Source organism: Bombus vancouverensis, chromosome 8, assembly GCF_051014615.1.
Source record: "Bombus vancouverensis nearcticus chromosome 8, iyBomVanc1_principal, whole genome shotgun sequence".
Taxonomy (NCBI): domain Eukaryota; kingdom Metazoa; phylum Arthropoda; class Insecta; order Hymenoptera; family Apidae; genus Bombus; species Bombus vancouverensis.
The window spans coordinates 10,488,484-10,511,125 of NC_134918.1; the positions used below are offsets into that span (position 1 = coordinate 10,488,484).

Here is a 22,642-nt window from a genome sequence, read left to right on the forward strand (position 1 = left end):
TACGCGTATGACGTTTACAACGTGTTTTGTTAATGGTGACGTTACTCAAGGGGATCTCAAATTGAATAACCTTAAGTTAATTATGAAGGAATGAAGTAAGAAAGAAATTCGATATAGGAGAAGACGTATGACAAAATATATAATGCACGGAGTAAAACACGTTTCATACAAAACCGTTTACATCTTCAAGAATATCTATATATAGAATAGATCTATAGAATTTCCATGAGAAATTAAGAATTGATCATTTTGACGAGTTTTTGACCGCACGTAAATTTCAAAAATAAATTCGGCGTACAGGAAGATGGTATGTTTGAAGACAACTATAACTCACTTGTCCATGTACTGTGTCAGTCTGACGTACGCGATGCACGCGGCGTCCTCGCCCAGCAGGTGCACGTGGGGGTTCAGGATCGTCGTGTTCACGGCTTTGCAGTGCTTCGCCAGAACTGCTATGTGTTTAAAAAGCAAAACGCTCGTTATTCGTGAATATACACGTTCGTTTATATACCACTGAAGCTGTCATTGATAATTTCAACGATAAAAAAGGATAAAAAAGTAAACCAAGCAAAAGAAGTGTCTTATTAATTTCCATTCGTATCTACGAGCATTTTATCGTTCATAATTGACAACACATAAGATTTTTCAAAAATCATAGAGAGAGATGTACATTTTGAAATTATTCTAGCATTGAACGAACAATATGAATATTCTAAAAAACGATATTAAAACACTTCTGTAACTAATATTTTGGTAAAAACGCTATCGACTGAAAGAAATTTTGTGCGTTCAGTGTTTATGCTAAACATAAAGATTCATAAAATTAATGGAAAGTGCAATAAGAAGCTGCATCGACGTGAAATTCGACGACCAATGCACCGATCGATCGGAGATTTTAACGCCTGGATAAGAAACGCGATTACACCGCGATTACGCCACGTTCGTACGGGGGTAAGAAAGCAAAGACATGACACGACATACAGCAATGAAGTGGAAGAAACGAAACGGAGGTACAACGTAGACACAACGGTGCGGTGCTTTGTCAGCGCGGTACGATTAACAGTGATGCAAATGAGTCATAATTACCATTATCAAAGTAAAATTTGTGGAAATCCATTCCCTCGACTAAATTACCTAAAGCCTCTGGCTCGAACGCAGTCAGATGTGGATCACAGATTTTCCTGCAAGCGTAGGAAATATTAGAATCCGAATATCCTTCATTCTAACTTCATTGGGATGCAGTGAAAGCAGAATATTGATCAATCGATAATTATCGATAAAACAGTATCAACTATATTAAAATACAATTTTTATAATTAAATTAATTAGAAAAATTTATATGATGTCACCTTTTATATGAAAACGCAGTTTTCATTATTCTTTCATTACTCTGACAAATTTGTTCTCTAAAATTTTGTTAATACAATGATTCGTTTCATTTTTAAACTTTGTATCATAAAGAATCTCTTCAATGTCATTTTGACGCCATAATGAAATTTCTTTACTGACATTTTCACACTTTGATAAATTTTTTTCGTCACAATTTGATACCGTAATCAATTTTTCCAACGACTTCTCTTGCTAATTTCATATTTCCCCGAAATTTATCCATCATCGTGTCACTTACGTGTACGCCTCGAAATCTCCGATATTGATGCTCTCGATCAGCTGCTCGGTCATCTTGATGATCTCCTGACGGCGTGCTGGAATCGTCAACAGATTATCGATCTGTAGGGACGGCGCGATCGGCGCGCCCGATCGATCTCAACGAAAAACAAAATAAAATAAAACGATCAGGGCTCATACCGACACATCGTACGGCACAACAGTCACATGCACGAATCTTTATCAACTTCTACGTCCTACGCCAAAGACTTTCTTATCACGTACTTTCTTAATACGTAATATATAGGTATATATAATATACAACGATATATCACCCATTGGAGTCGTCTCAAAAATCAAAACGTCACATTACCTTCACGTATTCACATCCAACAATCTCTATCTCAACGACTCTTTTCAACTAATCAAAAATATTCTATCGTGATTCTATCAGACTCCAATGACAACGATCCTCAAATGATCTTATAAAGACAAATTCCTTCCAGACATCTTCAAAATATCTTCTATAGAATGTCGCTTAATATTATTATTCACAATAAAAGTATAATTCAGACCAGTTAGCAAAAAAGTTTAGATAAGTGAAGATTATTTGAGACGATCATTTGAGAATCGAATTTTTATTCTCCAAAGTGAGCTCCCTTTTTCCATTTGATAAGCACCGATTTCCAAAAGAGTTATACCTTCATAGTGACCAAAGGACGAATACTTATCCAATAAAAAAAAAAAAAACAAAAAGACAAGAAGGACAATAAGAAGGAAAAAACGATGCAAACCGGTGCAATCTAGTCAAATGGAGGCGATCGAGCGTGTCTCGTCGTTGCACACGTCGTTTGAGTCAACTCGTTCTCCTAGATTCCATGGTCGCGTCGTTAGGGTCGTTCGATATGTTCGACGCGGCAACGACGAGAATTTCGAGGACCTGCGAAAATTCGTCGCACCGGCGACGAGAAAGAAAAAAATATCGATTGTTCGACGAGCTCGTCGAGGAAAAAAATGATACTGCCGTTGTTCTCTCGTTGTTCATAACCGCTAGAAGCTTCTTGGTTCCTTGAAGAGTAACTCCTCGATAACTGTTCCTTTTTTTCTTTTCATCATCCACAATCAATCGTTCGAATATAATTATCACGTGGTAATAATCTTCGTTTCCCTTTCACCCACGATATGGAAGATTTAAATGATCGAATGGAGAGCGCGAAGAATTTCCGCGCGAGTTTCAAACTTTATGAAAAAGATATATTCAACTTGAATTCCTAGTGGCGTTGCAAAAAATTCATAAATAAAAGCATCAATATGGTTAGTTGTACAATTAATTGATCATGATAACTTTGATCATTCTTCTAATTCGTAATTTCGTATAATACGATGAAAAAAAGCAAAAGAATTTTATTTAGCCCGGCGACCACCACCGTGAGCGTAACCACAGTGCCGTAACTACTCTACTGCGCATCAGAGCAAGCGAGACAACAGATATGTATAATACACGTTACGAAAAATTCGTAATGTATGAAAAAAGAAAAAACAAAAAAAACGTATAGTACTCAATGGCGTCCCGAAAAGGAAAGCGTTTCTCTCCTCTCGTATAGACGATATCGCTGATCTGTTCGATGATGGAGAGAATGAAATAGAGATATAGACAATAGACATAATCGATATATGTAGAATATAGATATAGAAAGAGAGAGAGAGAGAGAGAGAGAGAGATTTGAGAGATGTGAGTGAGATAGGTTCTTCCGTTACCTGAACACTGGGAGTTCGTCGAGAGCTGGCTGCAGGTCTTGATAGGACACACGATTCTTATTTCTACAAGCAATATATATATAATATATACATACACATATTTATATATAGATACCCTTCTTTTTTCTTAAACATGTGTGCTTTTCTTATTTGCTTTCTTTTTTTCTTTACTTTTAACAATTATACGGCTCGTTTATCGCAGCAAAATTCTTCCTGCGTGTTTCAAGCGTGATTTCGCGGAAGATTAAGGTCCGCGGGGCGATTACTTCCGGTTTTGTCGATCATGTTATCCGTTTGGGGTATCTCTCGTTCTTTTTTCTCAGTTTTTTCTTTTTCCTTTTTTCAGAAAAAGAATAATTGCAAAGAATTGTCGATTCGAACACTACTGATATTTTTCCTGCTTTTGTTTCTTACTTTTTTATGATTTCGTATTTTTTAAATGATGTTGAGAGAATGATGTTGAGAGAAAAAGAAAAACGTCGCGGAGCTTAATCCCCGCGCAAGAGGATTAACCGTCTCCTCAGGTCCCATCTCGTCCTTGAAAGCATTTGCTCTTCTTGCTGCAACTTCTTCCCTCTTGTCATTCATTGCAACGTGCCTTTGAGATTCTTCGTTCTCGCTGGTATTTCGAGATTATCGTTTTCGCGACAGATTTTCAGTTTTGCTTTTGGTAAGCTTCTTTTCCTGACACTGTGCCACGTTAAGACGACGTGACGCAACGCGTTGATTTTGAAGGAATTCTCGAACGCATTTGAGACGCGCGATCTTCGTTACGCTCGAGCAAGCGCGATCAGCTTGGCTGAGGAATCGGTGCGCTCGATTCTAGTGATCGAAACGATGATATCGCAAACGGTCGTTGTAAGCCATTGTTAGTATCTTACGATGCACCGTAGGTGATTCATCGATTTAATTATTAATCGACATTATTTGAATGACTAGCTTTGGAAGAAAATTTTACAGAATGTCGTAGAATATTTAATATAAGAATTTTTTTTCTATAATTTTCTATAATATCATTATAGAAAGTGACGTATTGTACTATTAGAGTAGTAATACGATAGTATTATAAAATGCAATATTATTTTATAATATTATTGTAGGATATTATAAAATAAAATTGCCGTAGAACAAGGATATTAAGTTTTTCCATTGAAATACAAATTTTGGCAAATATTCATGTACTTCAAAATTTATGAAAAAGTTACTTCATAATAATTAACGCGTATTAAATGTAGAACACATAATAAGGAATTTAAATTCGATTGAGAAAATATAACAAAAGAAAGTAAGAAATCGATTTCGAAGTAGTATTAGATTGTCAATGATCAGACATACGTTTCACACGATTCGTCCCTTTTTAAAATTCCAATTATTGTCAATGAATCACCTTATACGCGTGCACGTAATGCAGATGTGCACGCGAGATATAATATATCAGGTTTCTTTCACCTTCGGAGCGTAAGAAAAAGAAAGAAAAATAAAAAGTAATCGATACAGAAACAACGACACAATGGAAACGAAGATAGATACGCAGAACGAGATACGTAGCTTTTACAGCATCGTCAATACGACGATAAAAGCATATTGTCCCCATATGCATACTATATGTATGTTACGAGAAGCGTCCAATAAAAAAGTAGAAGCTTCGAACCATTTATAACTTGCACCTCCTACGCACGACATTCGTTTTTTATTTGTATCTTTTTAACAAAAAAAGGAAAGTAATTTGTTAGGCGAGAGACTGCTGCCCATTAAAAAAAAACATTCTTCTACCAGCAGACTAGCTTAAAGTAATGTAATTAACTACGAAGCCTGTCCGATAATTCGTTTCGTTTCTCATACAACACAACGTATCGGGTTTCACAAGTTTATTGGTACGTTCACAGTTTGCGCCTACACATGGATTACACGTGGATTTATAGCGTGGGCGACAGCCTAATTAATGTTTCTACGCGGGTAAAATATCATTTCTATGTCGATCTTTTGGTATATTTCATGATTTATTGCCTAACCCTTAATAGTACTTTTTCCTTGTCAATAACATTTGATCGATGACGACCCTTTAATGCATTCGAATTTGACGAAGAATATTTTCTGCATTAATCGAAATTATGATATTTAAGTTAATAGAATTAAATTTACTGCGAAAGGGTACAAGGTGCTTCATTTACGAAATAATTTAAACGAATTTTTACTTATTTTTCAGTGGACTTGGATTTGACAAAGGATGTTTCCTAAATCGATCGATGATAATTACACCTAATATCAAAGTTTATAAAACTCTTCATTATTGTCGAAGGTATTTTTCAGGCAAATTGAGCATCGAAAAGAAATGAAAATATTTCCTCGCGTGTTTAATATCATTTAGTTGTCAAAATTAAAAATCTACAAATCTCTAACGTGCCTACAATTTGTCTACAAGTAGGATACAGCAAATAATTACTGTGAACAATTCAAAGAATTATTTCAATAAATAATGTTTAACCTTCTTTTAAATCATCTAATATCTATTTAACCTTCAGTGTGAATTTTAGTACTAACAAAATATATTTGTAAAGCGTTTTAACATTTCTTGTATGGGGAAATGATATTTTACGGGCGCCTGCTTGCGCATTAAATTCTACGACGATATATAATACAGGGCGAGTAATGAGGGACGCACAAAGACAATTTCGATTCGCGAGAATTCTGTTCGGTTCGCATGCTCCGTCTCGTACAACGACGATTGTCAGAGCGTGTGTTTGTTCGATGTAAGAAAAGGGAGGAGGAAATATCTTAGAATATCGGGATTATTCATTTTTCACGAAGATTCTAGTAGTACGAAGGTCAAACGCTGCGAGACGTCCCTCCACGACGTTGCGTGCCTGTCGATGTGCTCCTTGTCCGATCAAAATCGATACTTACTACTTGCGGGATGCCGTCCAAAATAAAACTGTGACTACTCGCGACAGAAACCCCGTGACACGATGAAAATTGAAATTTTGACTTCAGTTCTCGTAAATGAGCTTTAGAATTATTGATAATTATATTATTATTGATGTTAATAATTAATATTATTAATAATTTGTCAATCATTGACAACAGTCTAAGGATTATTACGTATAATTCTATTAAAGATCTGTGGAGGAAATTAAGGATAATTTTATCGTGTCACGGATCAATTCAACGAGGTCTACTAAGAAAAAAAATTATGGCATCCATAAACTGGGAATATCCAAAAAAGGAACGATTTTGAAAAAGCAAAACAAGAGACATGCGGAGAGCCTGTTCGCGACACCGTACGATTCTCAGAAACTTCTACAAAATTGATCTTTCACTAACAGTTTTCAATAGTTATATTCAACAAATTTTTCTCTAAGTCGGTGTCTATATTCAAATTAAAAAAACCATCTTCGATTCTTCTTTAACCATTTCACACTCGATGTCGAGTATACACAACGTTGCATACTTAATACTTTGATATGTTAAAACTAGTCTTCGATTTTACTGTTGTCTTCTTTACAAGACAATCCGAAAAATTGTCTTTCTATTTGTTATAATTAAATTGCGGTAAATTATGTATTTACTTTAAGAGATTCCAAAGCGAAAACGCACAGAACACATGCGCTAGGCAAAAATACGTAAAATATTGAAAACGTAGTATTCGTTACGACATTATGACGATTCCATTTCTTTATTATGCACAAAGACATAAATTTGCATAAACATTCGTCTTCTCGCGATGAATGAAAATACACAAATTTTTCCTACCGACTACACGATTATTCGAGCTTGAACGGATCTTAATTACTTTTGAAAAGGTAGAAGAATCTCGAAGAAGCGAAAAAAAAATTGGACAAAGTGAAAGAATCGAAGAAAAATCTTCTCGGTGGTGATAAAAGTTTTATCATTTGATCGTGCAGCGTCGCGAGACTCGAAAAACTTCACGACAACAAGCAACACCGCTTAAGCTTCGAGCAGGCTTCCTCGTCCATCTTATTTTTCGACTTCTCAGCGACCTTACCGGCGTTGGTGTTCTTCTTACCATCTTCTGGGTCGCACCACTCGGCTTGACCGAGTGGCATATATCCAGAACCGCCCACGCGTCGAATCTCCAGTTCTGATATGTTTTGGTTCCATTTTTTGTTTTTTTTTTTTTTTTTGATTTTTATGGTTTCATTCCAGATTCGTTTTGGAGTCGTATGCATTTGGAATTCAAGGCGGCATGCCAGCGATGCGAGTAACCGGAACATGCAGAGAAACACACACATGGGGAGAAGACGGGTCAACGAACACCGTTTCATGCAAAAATAAAAAGGGTGAAAAAGGGCTAAAAGGCCGTTTCCCCTCTGGCCAAAGCGGTATATGGCTCGGGTTGGTTGGCTGAGTATGTTGTATGGAGCTAAGCCGAAGAGATGAAAGATTAATGCATCGTTTTTGAGCAAAATCGTAGAGTCGGGGCAATTTAGGGAATTAATTTGTAACTTGACAATATCGAAGATCTTTTTGGCGCAAAGATGCGAAGCATCTATCAACGCTATGCCTTTAAAAACAGAATCTGAAATAATTTGAATCATCTTTAGGTAAGTTTGAGCTACTTAAACGTCAATTGAAGTTATTCCAGACAATTTTGAGTTGTGTCACTTGCAGCTACCGAAAGTTTGAATTACTCTTAATTAAACTACTTTGAGATAGTGCGACTTTTAGTTACTTCTGATCGATTCTTCATCTAGTAGACTCAGTCTATGCAACTTTAGTTTATTTTTAATCAATTTCAGTTCGTATTACTTCGGGTTTACGAGCTTGAATTTCTTCCGACCAATTTTGAGTCATTTTAAAACCAGTTTTAACAACATCAAGATAATTTCGGACCGATCTCGGGTTTAGACATTTTGGATGCGACTTGAAGGAACTGTGACGCGAGTTTTAATCACTTTGAATATTCGAGACTATGCTGATTCTATTGGAAGTCAATTGTAAAACACGTTGTCGTCGAATTTTAATTAACATTGACGTCAACTATTCGAAGAATTATCGAGACATCGAGTTTGGAGAATGTTGTGAGAACGTTGCGAGATACGTTTTTAGCCTGCTATTTGCCAATGTAACGTGAAAGTGTCTTCCATTTGCGAAATGGCAGCCTGATTTACAGGCTTCGCCGCGATAAATGCACTTTTGGCTATTACGGGAATCAATCAAGCCGCACAATGCGGCAGCAAGCGCGTTTCCGTACAATGAAATGCATTATCGGCGACCATTTCATTCAACGTGACACATTCTCTGCAATTCCATGGAACTCGATCGCGGAGAACTCAAAACATCCAATTTTCATTCGAAATCCTGGAAATTCATTAGCTCCGCGAAAGAAATTACCGAATCGTCACTTACAGTTCCGTTTCTCGCCTAATTTCTAACGAAATTAGAACGACCTTATTTAGTTAAATATTTGATTAACGATGCATTAAATAGAAATGATCGCCACTAATCAAAAAGATCCAAAAGTTGATAAAACTGAAAATAAAGAGGATGAATGAAAGAAAGCTTAGAAGAAAGATGTATAACAAATCAGTGCTGTATTGTAAAATGGAGAATTTCTAAATGACGTTATTATATTCAAAATATTGGCAAACTCGAGCGACGAGTCAACTCGTCTTTTCCACTTAACGGATTCAAATACGTTTCTCGAAGGTAGGAAAAATAATAGAAATAAGACTTTCTCATCCGAATAAGAAAATTTAAGAAAGAAAAAGAACAGAAAATTAAAAGATTTTTGCTAAAACTTTTGTACATAGGAAAATTAAAAAGAAGATTCTTCCCGCGATAAGTCACATGAAAAATTTCATCTACGAATAGCACTGTTTTATAATTGTTGTAATAAATACTGTTGTAATAAATAAATTGCGACAGTGGAATGGAAGAGTGAAAGCAGCATTGGTGTAAAGGGGAGAAAAATTGAAGGTAACCAGAGAAGATAGCCACAGTTAGAGGTGTGAAATGTATACAGACCGTTGTTCGATGAGTCGTAGCGTCGCGACGATACCATGGGCGTCGCCACGTGGTTGTTGCCGATGTAGACGGCTGCTGGCGAGGATGGTGAAGCGCCAGTCTGGCTGTTCTGGCTGTTGCTGCTGCTACCACTGCTGCTAGCACTTCCTGCGCTGCCAGCTAGTCATGCAACCAACCAACCAAAAGACGAGCTACTGTCAGCCTCCGAACAGCTTCCTCTCGGTCGCTTTTGGTCGCTTTTTTTCGTATCGTTATGATTCGATCGTTGCACTCTCGTATGTATTCAAATGCAAATAACTTTATCCAAATTAAATTCAAATTAAGACAATCGTTTTAAGGGTAATTTTTAATAATGAGGATAAAAAATGGTACGTTCCAATGGTTTTATTTAACCGTTATAGCAGTATGTATCGAGGTTGATAGTAGCGATAGATTTTAGGATAATGAATTTGAATGGAACGAATCAATAATAGAAGATTCATAATAGAATTCGATTGGATTTGCTTTAAAGTCGGGCAGCTTTATTATCAGAGGTAGTTATTCTTCGTGGGATACACCGAGGTTTCATTTGCAGAAATAGTAACGAATTATTGGATTAGATACGTAGATATTCGCGAACGTGAAAAGAAATTGAATATAATTATCATCAACGATATTAAGGAAATTAGGGTTCGCAGGAAAATGGTAATGTACCATTGGGCTAGGTTTATCGGTATACGCAAACGTAGAAAGGTGTCGAATATAATTATCATGGAAGATTTAAGTCTTTTGTAATGTATTACAATGTATAGGCAAATAAATATATAAAAATATAAATGAATTCTAAATATCTAAATGGTTGGGCAAGGTAAATATAAATACGAGATGGTGAATGTGAGGATAAAATTCAGGAGAAGCTTCGAACAGATATTTCTATTTAAATCAACATTTGCAAATTAAACTTCTACGAGAGTGCAACGAGCTGTCGTTGAGAGAATACCAAAAAAAGAGGAGAACGAGAGAGAAAGAAAAAAGAAACGGGTGGAGAAAAGAGATAAAAGAGAATAGGGGAGATAACAAGAATGAAAGAAAATTCGTAATCGGAAGCGAAATTGGCAAAATGCAGGCGTTTACGAGGTGGCTCGCGTGAACGAGCTTCGCATAGATCGAACAAACGAGTACAAAGTGTCAGACACTCTGCGATCGTTTCGATCGTTTCATCTAGATCAGACAGTACTAGGTGAAGCGTCGACGAGATTCCAATGAAAAAAGCGATGCTGAATGATCAGGCGAATTTTTCGTTGGACCTCGTTGAGCAATGATTTGATCCATTTCGATAGAAAAGGGAAGATTCGTGTGTATGTGTGCGTAATATCGAGAATCGAGAATTGGTGCTGTGTAACGTTCGCATCTATAGTGAAAAATGGCGGACGAAAATGTTAAGACGGCAAAAAGTGGCGGGGGGAGCGCAAGCATCAAAAATGGTTTGTGAATAAATCTAAGGCACGCGAAGCGTGAGAATATTCGGTAATTTGACTTCGACCAAGTACGTGGCCAAAAGAGATAAAAAATTGTAGGGGAGAAAAGAAAAGTCCAAGTCATGCTTCGACTCTAAGAGGGACTCACCGATTTCTGCCTAGCGAGTCGGTCTTCTGTCTTGTTTCTGCTTTGGTAAATTGTCTTTTGTTGTTTGAACGATACACGAGCTTAACGTTGTTCAATTTCTCAGTATAGTGGTTTAATGCTTGAGGGGCCATTTACATTTGAGAATTGTAAAAATCGATATCGTCGTTATTTTTGGTTATTTTCGTCGTTATTTAAAGGAGGATAATTAGAGAGAAGTTAGTTCTAACCAGATATCAGAGATCAATATAAAAAGAAAAAATGAGGAAAACTTTCATTCGCTTAACATTGGAACTAACGATTTGTAATATATTGTATTAAATATACTATCTACAGATGATTGTGTTTAAGATAGTTTAAGGAAAATAAATAGATCAATTTACAATAAAAGTTATTTTGATATAATGCATGTTGTTAGCAATTATAAGAATGAAAAATGTTTCGTAATTCTAATGTTAAACGAATAATCTTACGAATCCTCCAAAACAATTGCGTTTACTTTGAAATTATTATTAAAACCTTTATTTAGAATAGTTTCATTCGAAGTTGCAAAATTTGGTCCTTTAAGCATTATGAAAGAACCACTACTAACAAAATTACCTTGTATCAAGGTATTGAAATATTTTTACAAAACTTTGCTCCTCCATGCATTGCCAAAAACATCGAGGAGCTTTCGATTCAGGCAGAAACGGTTCGACCGCGACAGAAAATCTTACCGATTCGTCGGGTAGGGCTCGTTGGCTGAATTTCAGTATCCTTGCCTCGTATCCTGCGCCACGAAGGCGCATTTCCGATAATAGCCGCAAAGGGAGTCTGCAATTTCGCAGGTCTCTGCTGGGACCGATCGTAAAGAAACTTTTATGCACCGATAAAAAAGAAGCAAAAACGATGCTTCGTAATATCGCGACGAGGGTTCGATTATTCTCGTCCCGTTCACATTCCTTTTGTACGTCATTTCGAATGCATAATACATAAAAAGTAGAAAGAAGAAAAGAAAAAGGGGGAGCACAAACGTTTTCTATTATTTTTCTACGATTCTTTCTTCGTTTCGTCGCACTTCATTCAGCATTTATTTACTTCGCTTTCTATGTGCCTATATAGTTTCTTGTCTTCCATCTTCTTACTTTTTCTTCGTTCAACTCTGACATTTTTAATCGAGATTAGGTTCCTTCGTTCATTCGAACATTGTCGTGATTTTCTTTTTGAAACGAGTTTCGATTGGACAGGACAGGCTTCGTAGAAATTCATCCCTGACTTATGGATCCTTTGTTTCCTTTCTTCGACAATCGAAAGAGTATAGCGTTTAAACAGCAAATATCCCTTAATGTTTACTAATATTTTATACAGTGGATAAATTCAATTTTCTTAAAAATAGAATTTTAAAGGTTGGAAATGTAAAGTTTGTGAGTACCAAAATAGGTGGACCTTTCGATCTATAAGTAAATTATAGATGAATAATTCCTTATCCTTGTTTTTATTCTTCGAACGATGAAATTTAAAGCAATCGACACTGGCGTAGGCGGAAGTGACAAAAACTTTTCTCCACCGAGAGCCGAAAGAACGGTAGAAACGCAAGGGCTAATGCCCGCGACCTTTTGTTCCGGAAACGCCATAAAAGACAAGAGTAATTATCCTTATCACTATGGCGCACGTAAAACGTTGAGGAGGGCACGGATATTACAAACTGCGGAGACATTAACCTTCTACTCTTCTCTAGCCAAGATTTTACGACTTTACTGTTTTTTACAGTTTATAGCTTTGACGATTGTAACTAAAATTTCATTTCTTAATAATAGAAATTCAATTTCGTGAGTGACAAATGTATCTGAATTCTCTAAATTTCAGTAGACTAATCACAATTGATATTTTATATAATTGATAAAAATAATATACATATTTTTTGACATCTATCCTATTATACGATCGTATATCTCAGTTTATTTGGAATTTACGATGTTTTACAATTAACAATTAATAAGAAATAAATCGTTGAAAGTAACTGCGTTATTCACAATTCTATCGAAGCCCGATAGACTCCCGCGTCTCAAGTTCGGTTTAAATAAAAGTTGAAATGGTAATAATTGAAAAGATTTAAAAAATCCTCTTCGTAGAGGAAAATTAACAAGATAAGAAAACAGAATTTTTTACGCGAAGAAGAAACTCAAGATTAACATCAATGTAAATATCTTCAATATAAACAAATATGAAGTCGAAATACATAACGTAATATTAAAGAAAACATATAAAGTCGAAATGTATAACGCAATAAAAAAAAAAAAAAAATAAAAAGTCAGCCCCTTCGGTAATATAAAAAGATATAAAAGTTTGAAAGTCGTCTCGAAATCGATTCTACCGTACTTCCCTCTCGGTGCGCTCTCACCACCCGATTTACCTTGTGCTCCCTGTAGGAGTACCGCGGCTAATCCAAGGGGGTTTCCCTGAACCTGGTTCTGGGCTTGCTTGTTCGTCTGGCTCGCTGCCATTACCCTGGAGAACGCGGACACGGCAGCGGGACTGTTCGGAGGTGTGCCCTGGGAGGCGGGGCCTTTGTCGAAGAGTTCGAATCGTACCGATTAAAAATACGTCGAATAATTTTATAAAGGGCCAACCAACACCAGGATCATGTGGCCCAACTCAACACGAGATTCCACAGAAACAGCTTTAACGGGGACATTTAGCTAGACCGAGTCGCAATTGGGTCTATCGAGATTAGATCGGACGAAACCAGTTAGAAGACGATGGATTAGAATCATTTTAAATTAGTCTTATTCGGGGCACGTGGCTTTTTTGGAATTATTCAGAGGTTTTAAAAATAGAAGCGAAGAACGTGTTGATGATCAACACTTTTGCTGCCAAACTCATTCTCTCTCTTTGGGAAATTCTTTGCTTTATTAGAATTTTTATTGCACCTAACGTATTATCAAATTTCCAAAGCTCAGAGAGTAACAGCACGAAATATTTTCTTTTTAGGTGTGAAAACACGACAGCTATGGATATGCGACAGCGAGACAGCATCAGCGAAAGTGCTAAATAAGAGGATTAGTGTTAAAGAAGATCGGCGCCAGGAGTTACGTACTGGATTTTGTTATTCGTTAAGCTTCTTTACGGCTTTTGGAGATAGTTCATATTATTAATTAATTAATTAGATAATATAATTAATTCGTGAGACAATCTTGTTAAAAGATGGCGATGACATCAAAATCACTCGACGAAGGTTCAGTTAGATAGAGTCACGAGTCAGTCTGTTAAGTGTTAATCACTCTTGTGTTAGAAGACGATGAACGACGATGTCCAAAAGGTAATATTGAAGAAGATTGTATGTGATTACGAACACGAATCAAACGAAGAACACTTCAGACGATGATTAGAATCACAAACACTTTCGTTAATAGAAGAGGTGGCCAACAATGAGAATCCCAAGACAACTGCGTTAAGTCAGTCTTTTTCTAGTGAACATCATATCATATATAGCCTTCTATATATATGTATATTATATACATTACTAGCGAAGATCTATTAGTGTACCTTCAAATTCTTTTTAAATTAACAATACTAAAATACACTTCAATAATCATAAATCACCCACGATATTCCTATGCACAATCTTCATCGAGTGTCGCGAGAACTGACTCAACGCGTTTCTTCTTAATTCCACAAAATCTATCAAAAAAAGAACCAAAAATATATTCCAATAAATTTTCATCTCCTTCAATTACAACCAAAAGAAAATGGTAGAAGAAAAAAAATTGAGAGAAATACGTTTAGGCGATGTGAATTCCGTGGCCTTTCGTTTCAGCCTCATCTGCAGTGCGTTCGAGAAGCGTGACACGAGCGCGTTCGAGCGAGTTAACAAACGAATTCCAACCGGAAAACTGTGGCCACCGGCGTGGTAGCAGCAGCGACCTTTGGCTAAGTAGAACGAGAATAGTTACGCACAGTCACGATAGATTCCCGTCCGACATAGACACGGTTTCGCGACTGAAAATAGATCCAGAAAGGCTGGCTGGCGATCGTGACCTAACGTACGTCCGATTCGAACAGAGTCGGAAGTTCGTTTTCGCGTGGGACGTCGCCATTAATCATCCAACAGCCTCGGTATATACCCCTCGAGACGACCAGAAAGCAAATCGTCGATTTTAAGAATGAAAATCGCCATTCTCTGGCTATAGCCACAGATCGTTGTGTCGTTGCCAGATATATGATTGGTTTCACCTGTTTGTGAAGAAGGATTCTAGACCTAGCGAGAATTTTTGGCGCATCATCGACGCGTTACGAAATTTCGAAAATGTCTTCAGAGGCTTCAGAGGACGTTCTAAAAGGCCGGACTTTTAGATTTGCTTTGAAAGAGTGACTGGGAATGAAAAGCCGAACAAGATGGATCGAAGTTTGTTGGACGAAGTTTATTGGAGGTACATGTTGTTTCGTAACGATCATGGTGCACGATGAATCGTGTTGTAAAGACTAAAAGCTTTTTTCAGTTGTTGAAATAAAAATGTGTAAAACGGGTGTAAAGCAGGAATAAAATAAATTAATAAATATAATAATTCTTTTACTAGAACCGTCGATTAACTGTCTGTAAATAAAAAATAATGCTAAAATGTCAAATAACTGACTGATAGACTTTACAAAATCTAAAATTCTATAAAAATTCCCATAATTTTGTACCTATTGAGAATATGTTTATACATTACGAAACCGCCTGTACATCCAATTACGTACATCTTAAACAAACATCCACCGATTCACGATTATTTTGACAAAAAGATTCAAAGAGGAGAGCCCCATCAACGGTCCTCCTAGCGCAATAATCACACAAAATAAGTCCAAGGCTCACCATAATTATCAGGCTGCTTCGATGAACCCGGCAAGCCAGCGGTGACCGACATTTCGAAGACTTCACCTACTGTCCCCTCCGAAACGCATTTATCACTATCACTCTCGAAACACACTGCTCTTCTTCCCTTTTTCACCGAAGTATCGAATAAAAGCGCAAGGCTTGCAATCGTAAAAAATCACAAGAGAGATATAAACGATGCTTTCAAAGGCCCTCGGTTGCGCGCGAAAGGGAGGAAAATTGAAGATCGACTCGATTTTATTGCGCTCCGCACGGCCGGCTTCGAGGATGGCCGAACGAACGACGCGAACTGCTGCCAATCTATTTTCAAGCGGTGCCAAGCGGTCAGGTATTTCCGTTGACAGCGCGACACGCGCGTTCGGACGAGTTTACTGCGAAGATTTCACATTTTCTCGCTGGTCATCGCCGCCATGCAAAATTCCATATCTGTTTCGGCCAAAATCGTCGACATCGTAGACTTTCCCCCATTTTCACGATCCACTGTGCCGCTGACGTTCCAGCTGTAGTCCAGGTTTAAAGATTTTGGCTGCTCAAGGTCACGATGTGTGGCTATAAGTTAGTATAGGGGTGACGAACTGAGGCGGCCTACGTGCGATCTTTGCTCCTACTTTCTTGGCTCACAGAGTCGTAGGAAAATTGTCCTCTATTTTTCTACACGCTACGATTCTACACGATGTAACGCAAATATTACTGTAACTATAGAGTTTCGTTTGCTATCCCTTTCCCTCTGAATCTAATTGGAAGATATCTGATTCCATTTGCGATTCCATTTTCCGATTCTAATTTAGAAATTTATCGTTCTAATCGAGAGAATTCGTGCAGTTTGTCATTAAAAAGTTCGTCACCTCTACGTTAGAGAAACTTAGTCGTTCACTCCCACTATGGTGCTCGAATAATTTGCGGGAGTGGGGGGTCTGTTCGAGCCATGGTGGGGAGAGTAGCCTTGAAACTCAGCTGATTTGAAACGGACTATATTCGTCTCTATCGCTTGGTTAACTAATTCTGTTTCGTAAGAACGCAGGTATAAGGCACCGTTAATATTAAATAATAGCCTAAAGGTATATTTGTATGCAGCGTAAAGTGTCTGTGGAGACGAGATCATAATTCTAAAGCGTTTCTATACGACAATTCGAAGTGTCTTTGAGCAGTCATAATATTTGAGCCTGACTATAGCTAAGATCAACTGTTCCAGTAAACTCTAAAGAGATCAATCACGTGACAGGAAGAACTTCAAATGTTCAAATTACAGAATGACATCTAGATGATTTGCCTAATCTAGGAAAAAATCTGCTTTGTGAGGTTCAAGTTTCCTTGATTGAATTACATGTAATAATTGTTGAGAGACTAGTCGATAATGGCGGATACGTATTCATTCGCAGAAGAATGATAACTAATGCTGCTCGAATTATCGAGCCACCCAACGCAAAATGCTTTTGGTGACTACAATGGAGGGGAAAAAGGAAGAAGAGAATTTCTACAAGATGATTCTCGTCTAGGTTTATGATCAAACGATTAAGCAACTTGGGAACCCAGGCTATCTATTCGATCAAAACGCAAGCCGACTAAAATTTGCTAAAGCTTACGATGCTGGATCTACTTATCGTTCAATGTTGTCAAGCTGCCACAGACGTCTCTTCCAAGAGGTTCTCCGTTCCTGACCAAATTTTTTCGTCACAAAATCATCGTGACGGGGTACACAACTCTAATTACGTTGCTTATAAACGAATCATTTAAAGTAAAATAGTAAAGAAAGAAAAAGATAAATAAAGACAGCCAGCTGCTCGATATGGTAACAGTATAAGTATACATATATATATTTCAATTTCCTAGACAGCATAACGTTCGTAACAGCGCAAGAACAACAATTCCTACGAAACAATGTTCTAACATTTGCTAAAACAATATATATATAATATAAATAACAATGACGCGATAAAATGTGTCGTAATCGAGATATCGCGACAGTTTTCTATAGATTGTTCTACTCGCCTCGAGCAGTAGATCCGCTAGATGTCTGATCAGACGTCCTCGAATACTAATTTTCTCGTCGCTACCATCGGTTGGCGTTCGCTTCTTCCAGCGTCGTAATTACGCTCGTTTCTAAATCGAGCGCGAATTTACACACATGGGTGGAAACACAAACAAGGGGAAAACGTGAACGAAAACCCCGGCGCTTTCGTTTTCATAAGATCTGGATCTCCGATTCATTTTATTCAAGAAGGGAATCGCGTGACTTGTTACATAATTTTGATTCAATTTTCACCGTGGAGATGGCTACAGAGATTGTTGGTTTATTTTCAATGGTTTGTGAAATATAGGCTGTTTTGTTTAATTTTATTATCGGAGACAAGAATAAATACAGTAAGCGTTTGGCAACGTGAAGATTTAGTTTCTTCAAGATTATTTTGAAGGTTATTCTACGTCACATTAGAAAATGAAAAAATTGATAAAATATGGATATTCATTCTTGGAATAATTTTCAAGGTATCTTTATCGGTGAAAACAGAAACAAATAAAATCTTCTTCAAATAATTAAAATAAAACCGTAGCTAGTATAGTACAAAGGGTTGATATACTACGCTATCAAAATTCTACTCGAATAAAAATATCTCAAGTTCTCCTATCGCGTTCACAAAACTTTTCTCTCTTCGATTTTCTGTCCTAATTTATCAAATCGCTAATTTATCGATCACAAAGTTCCGAACACTAAAACTTTCATTAGAAAAATTTCACAAACCATTGCCAAACATGAACAATCCATTTCCAATTTAACTCTTCATCCCCCAAAAGTTTCATCAAACTAATCAACGGAATCATGCGAGATCGCCTTCGAATGTACATAGACAAGCCTTTTCCTTTTTGTTTTTATCAAGACATCAAAAGATATACACACACGCGCACGTTTACACGGACATCGTCGTGCAGAACGAAGAAAGGGAAGAAGGGACGATTTCTGATCTCCCATGTGGTAAAGGGGGCTATGATTAACTTGCAGACCGATCAGAGGGGAAGCAAACGCACGCAACGGTCCTTATTAGTTCGTGGAACGAGAGGAGGCTGGAGAGACGGTAAATCCGAAGTACGAGTTAGCGGAAGCTGGAACAGACAGGGTGCAAAAGCTCGGCTCGAAGCTCGTCACTGAGCCCCTCGTGGCCATTGGCTTCCCCGGTTCGTCGCCCTTTTCCGGTCCCCTCTCGCTGTAGAACAAGGGAAAGCTCGTGGAAACGTGAGGTTATCGGGGGCTTCTTGCTGTTATTTGGAATAGGCAATTAGCGTATTTCTTCTTTAGCGGACTCAGTAAGACTTTTTGTGTCTTTTCTTTAGTACACATTCCAGTGTATTTATTATTCGGTGCTTAAATCGTGCTATATTAAGAAATTGATTTTCTAGCGAGAGGGAACCTTCGAGGTGCTGGATGTTTCATCCTTCTCATCGAGTTTGGACAAAATCGGATCTATCTTTCTTTGAAGAAAATTTCATGGAACCTTCTTTACCTTTTTTAAGGAAATATAACTTGTTTGTACATGTTGACGCTACAAAAATAAACGTTACTTGTGTCTTTAAAATATTCGTAGCTTGTAACTTGCGATTTACAGAATTTTACTAAATATTTTAATAGTTTAGTTGTATTTAACAGCTCTGTCATGTATATATTGATTACGCTGTATTACAAGATATTGCATTTTTTTAACCCTCAGCTTCGTCGAATCATAGATCATTACGACGATTGGTTTAAGCTTGAGTTTATCGGAGCAGAGGTTACTCTAAAACGATACTTAATCCAACATTAATTTGAAACTAATAGAATTAAACATTAAGTAACTCGGTCTAAAATTATTGTATTTTCCAACAGGACAATACTGTTTGAGACTCAAAATGCAATATGCACGAACAGAACAGTAACGATGAAAGGAATTGACCAAACTATAATTCGTTTTTGTGTTTCACATAAAATTATCCTTTAATAAAAAAGAAGAAAAAAAAAAAGAAAGCAAGATTTTCTAGAATGCTATGTTACGTTACAAGTCACTGCATTTTTATTAAAAATACAACGCACAAAAGAACAATAATGGAGAACGAATTGGCTGAAGGTTAGGGGACCGGAAGCCACAGAAACAGCTTCGGTCACGCGGCTCCAGCGACGCGAACGGGAGAAGCCAGTCTGAACCGGAGGACGTCTACACGTAACACACGTGGAATATATACGTATATATATAATATATATATGTAAATCTAGACGGAGGTACGTAATATATGTATACACATGAACACGAGACGTCGAAACGCGCGTTATGTACACGTTTCTCGGCCTTCGATATGCAAGGTTTACCTTCGGGTTCTTTGGCAATGACCGTGCTGCTCCGGTCGACGACGCCCTTCTTATCCTCTGTACAACAATACACACATACATCACGGATATGCGACTTTTGTTCTTCTTCTTTTATGTAAAAAAAAGCCTATTTTTATGCATTCTTTTTTCGTTGCTTCTCTTTTCGCTTTATACAAAGACTAGAGACCAGCCAACGCGCGTTAATTTTTAGCTAAGCTGATTCTTTTTGTTGTTTTAATCCTCGTGGCACTTGTGTTTGAGTTAACCAGAAAGCTCCTTATTCTTGGGAAATCTTTTTTTTTATCGAAGAAAGCTTTGTTTGGTTCGAGGTATTTTTTACGATATTTTTCATGTTCTTTAATTTTTCGTTACAAGTCGATTACAATTTTTTACCTCAGACTTTTTTACATCGTTAAGAAAGATTTATTACTCTTGTCAGCCTTGCAGCGCCGTTTCGGTCATTTTCGATTTCTTTCTATTCTCCTATGAAGAAGTTCTTCATTTTAGAGATTTCTATTCTTCCATGTCTCATTACAAAAATTCTATTCTATTAAAATTATCTTTAACTATCTTTATTTTCTATTAAATTTACCAAGTTTGAGGAAGACGTAAAAGAGTCGTCATTAATACATGTGATATCTTATGTCAATGATTATCTTGAAATATCAAGAAGTCTTCCTTTTGTTGAAACGAAACCTAAAGTTGAGAAATAAAAATTCGAAAATTATTGCAAGGTTAAGTACTCGTTTCCGCGATCATGTCGATGATATTTTTGCTTCCGTGGTACGTCGAGTATCGACGTTGCATCAATGTTAAGCTCAAACTTCTATGAAATTTATTTACCTTAATTACGAAAGTTTTCTATGAGAAAGAGAGAGGAAGAGTTCTAGCAATTGCCTTTTTAGTTACAAGTAGATCGCAAACTCTGAAACATCGAAAACGCGTCGACGCTTCCTTTAAATCTTACTCCCGTCGCGATAATTAGTTTCACGTAAGGAAAACAAGCTTCGTCCCGCTGTGTTCGCCACCAACGATTCTCTGTTAACAAATAGTCACGGAGAATCAGAGGTAGAAACTTCATCGGCGAGGAGCATGCTTCCTTTGTTCCTTAGAAGGAATTATTCTGCTTAAAGAGCACGATGTCGACGGCTTTGGCGCAAAGGTGATTCATTAAAGAAGGAAAACTTTCAGCGACGGCAACACTCTGTGTCCGATTTCACGCTCAGTACCTCAATTTCTTTTATCCTAAGAATTTTAACAGAGCAAGGAGTTATTGCTTTCTGGATCGCTTTGAGACAAGTGTCACGATTTCATAAGATACTTTGATCATGGGTTTTCGCTATTTGCAAAATAGCTGGACTCCGTGGCTGTTGATATGAAGAGAAGAAGAAAGAAAATATTATTAACGGACAGATGTACATGGAGCTTGGACGCACGGGTATCCAATTTCAGAAAGCTTGACGTACCATCGAACGCGATTTCTTTGTTTATCTTTCCTACATCTTTTTATTCAGAATAATTAAAATCGCTCTAAAGAAACCGAATAAAGAATTACTTATGGTTTTAAAAAATATTCTCCAGCGAATCTATAAATTTTGTAATTTAAGGATTCGTACTATATATTCTAAGAATATCGTGCAATTTATCCCAAAGGTCAGGTCAGAAGAATTTTTCGAAACAATTATGTTGAATAATTTGATAAATATTGCTCGAGTTCGATGCAGTCGTGCCAGTAAATGTACAAGCTGACATTCAAAGCGATAAACATTCAGTATAACAAGCGTTTAATACAAAAGCAATTTTCTTCATGATATTAATCCATCCAAAAGATTATTTCTCTTTTATTTGATAAATGCCACAGAGTTCCAGCTAGTTCACAGAAATCGATGCTCTAGCTACGTAAAGTGGTAACAAGGTACTTTCTAGCTTATTTAATCTCTAAAACGTAAGCTAACGGAAGATAACAATGATAAAGATAGAGAGATAAAGTGAAATAGAAGTAGACAAAAAAAAGTTATATAGCAACACCGAGCGTATTTATTCGGTATGTCCATAACTTAGTCTCTCGATCGAGTATCATATATCGAGATCTCAAAATGTCGTATCGACTCGGGTTCTCTTGAAACACAGGGGTTCGGGCAAAGGGAAGAGAAAGGGGACGTGCGGTGGCGATCATACGATTGAAGAAAAAGAAAAAAAATATATATATAAGTCGATAGTCATTCGTGTCGAAGAATTAAGGGTGGTAAAGTGGGTCTTGAGAGTTAACTTTTGCCTTCTGGCACCCAACGATTGAAAAGAAATTGAAAAGAAGACATTCTTTTTCAAATTTTTATCAAAATTTGTGATATAGGATATAACTAAGATTAAGCCTCTTAGGAATTTTTCTAAGGTTCTAAAAATTGGTCAATTTTTCAGATATTTATACTTTCCAATTGAGAAAAAATTGTAAAATTAATTATTATACATTTATATTATACAGAGAAACAATTTGAAACATTTCTGGA

General features: G+C 36.9%; 1 protein-coding gene across 28 annotated transcripts in view; it reads right to left on the minus strand.

Moving 5' to 3' along the window:
- CaMKII (Calcium/calmodulin-dependent protein kinase II) overlaps positions 1 to 22,642 on the minus strand; it is a 160,423-nt gene that overhangs the window by 13,488 nt on the left and 124,293 nt on the right. For 3 of the 28 annotated variants that reach the window (XM_033344589.2, XM_033344591.2, XM_033344598.2), the window contains 6 exons: positions 20,136 to 20,192; positions 9,349 to 9,507; positions 3,364 to 3,426; positions 1,628 to 1,703; positions 1,087 to 1,181; positions 335 to 452 (listed from right to left, as the gene is read on the minus strand). In XM_033344589.2, coding sequence (XP_033200480.1) covers positions 335 to 452; positions 1,087 to 1,181; positions 1,628 to 1,703; positions 3,364 to 3,426; positions 9,349 to 9,507; positions 20,136 to 20,192 — 568 coding nt within the window. The other 25 variants (XM_033344593.2, XM_033344597.2, XM_033344600.2 and 22 more) reach the window with 14 other exon arrangements.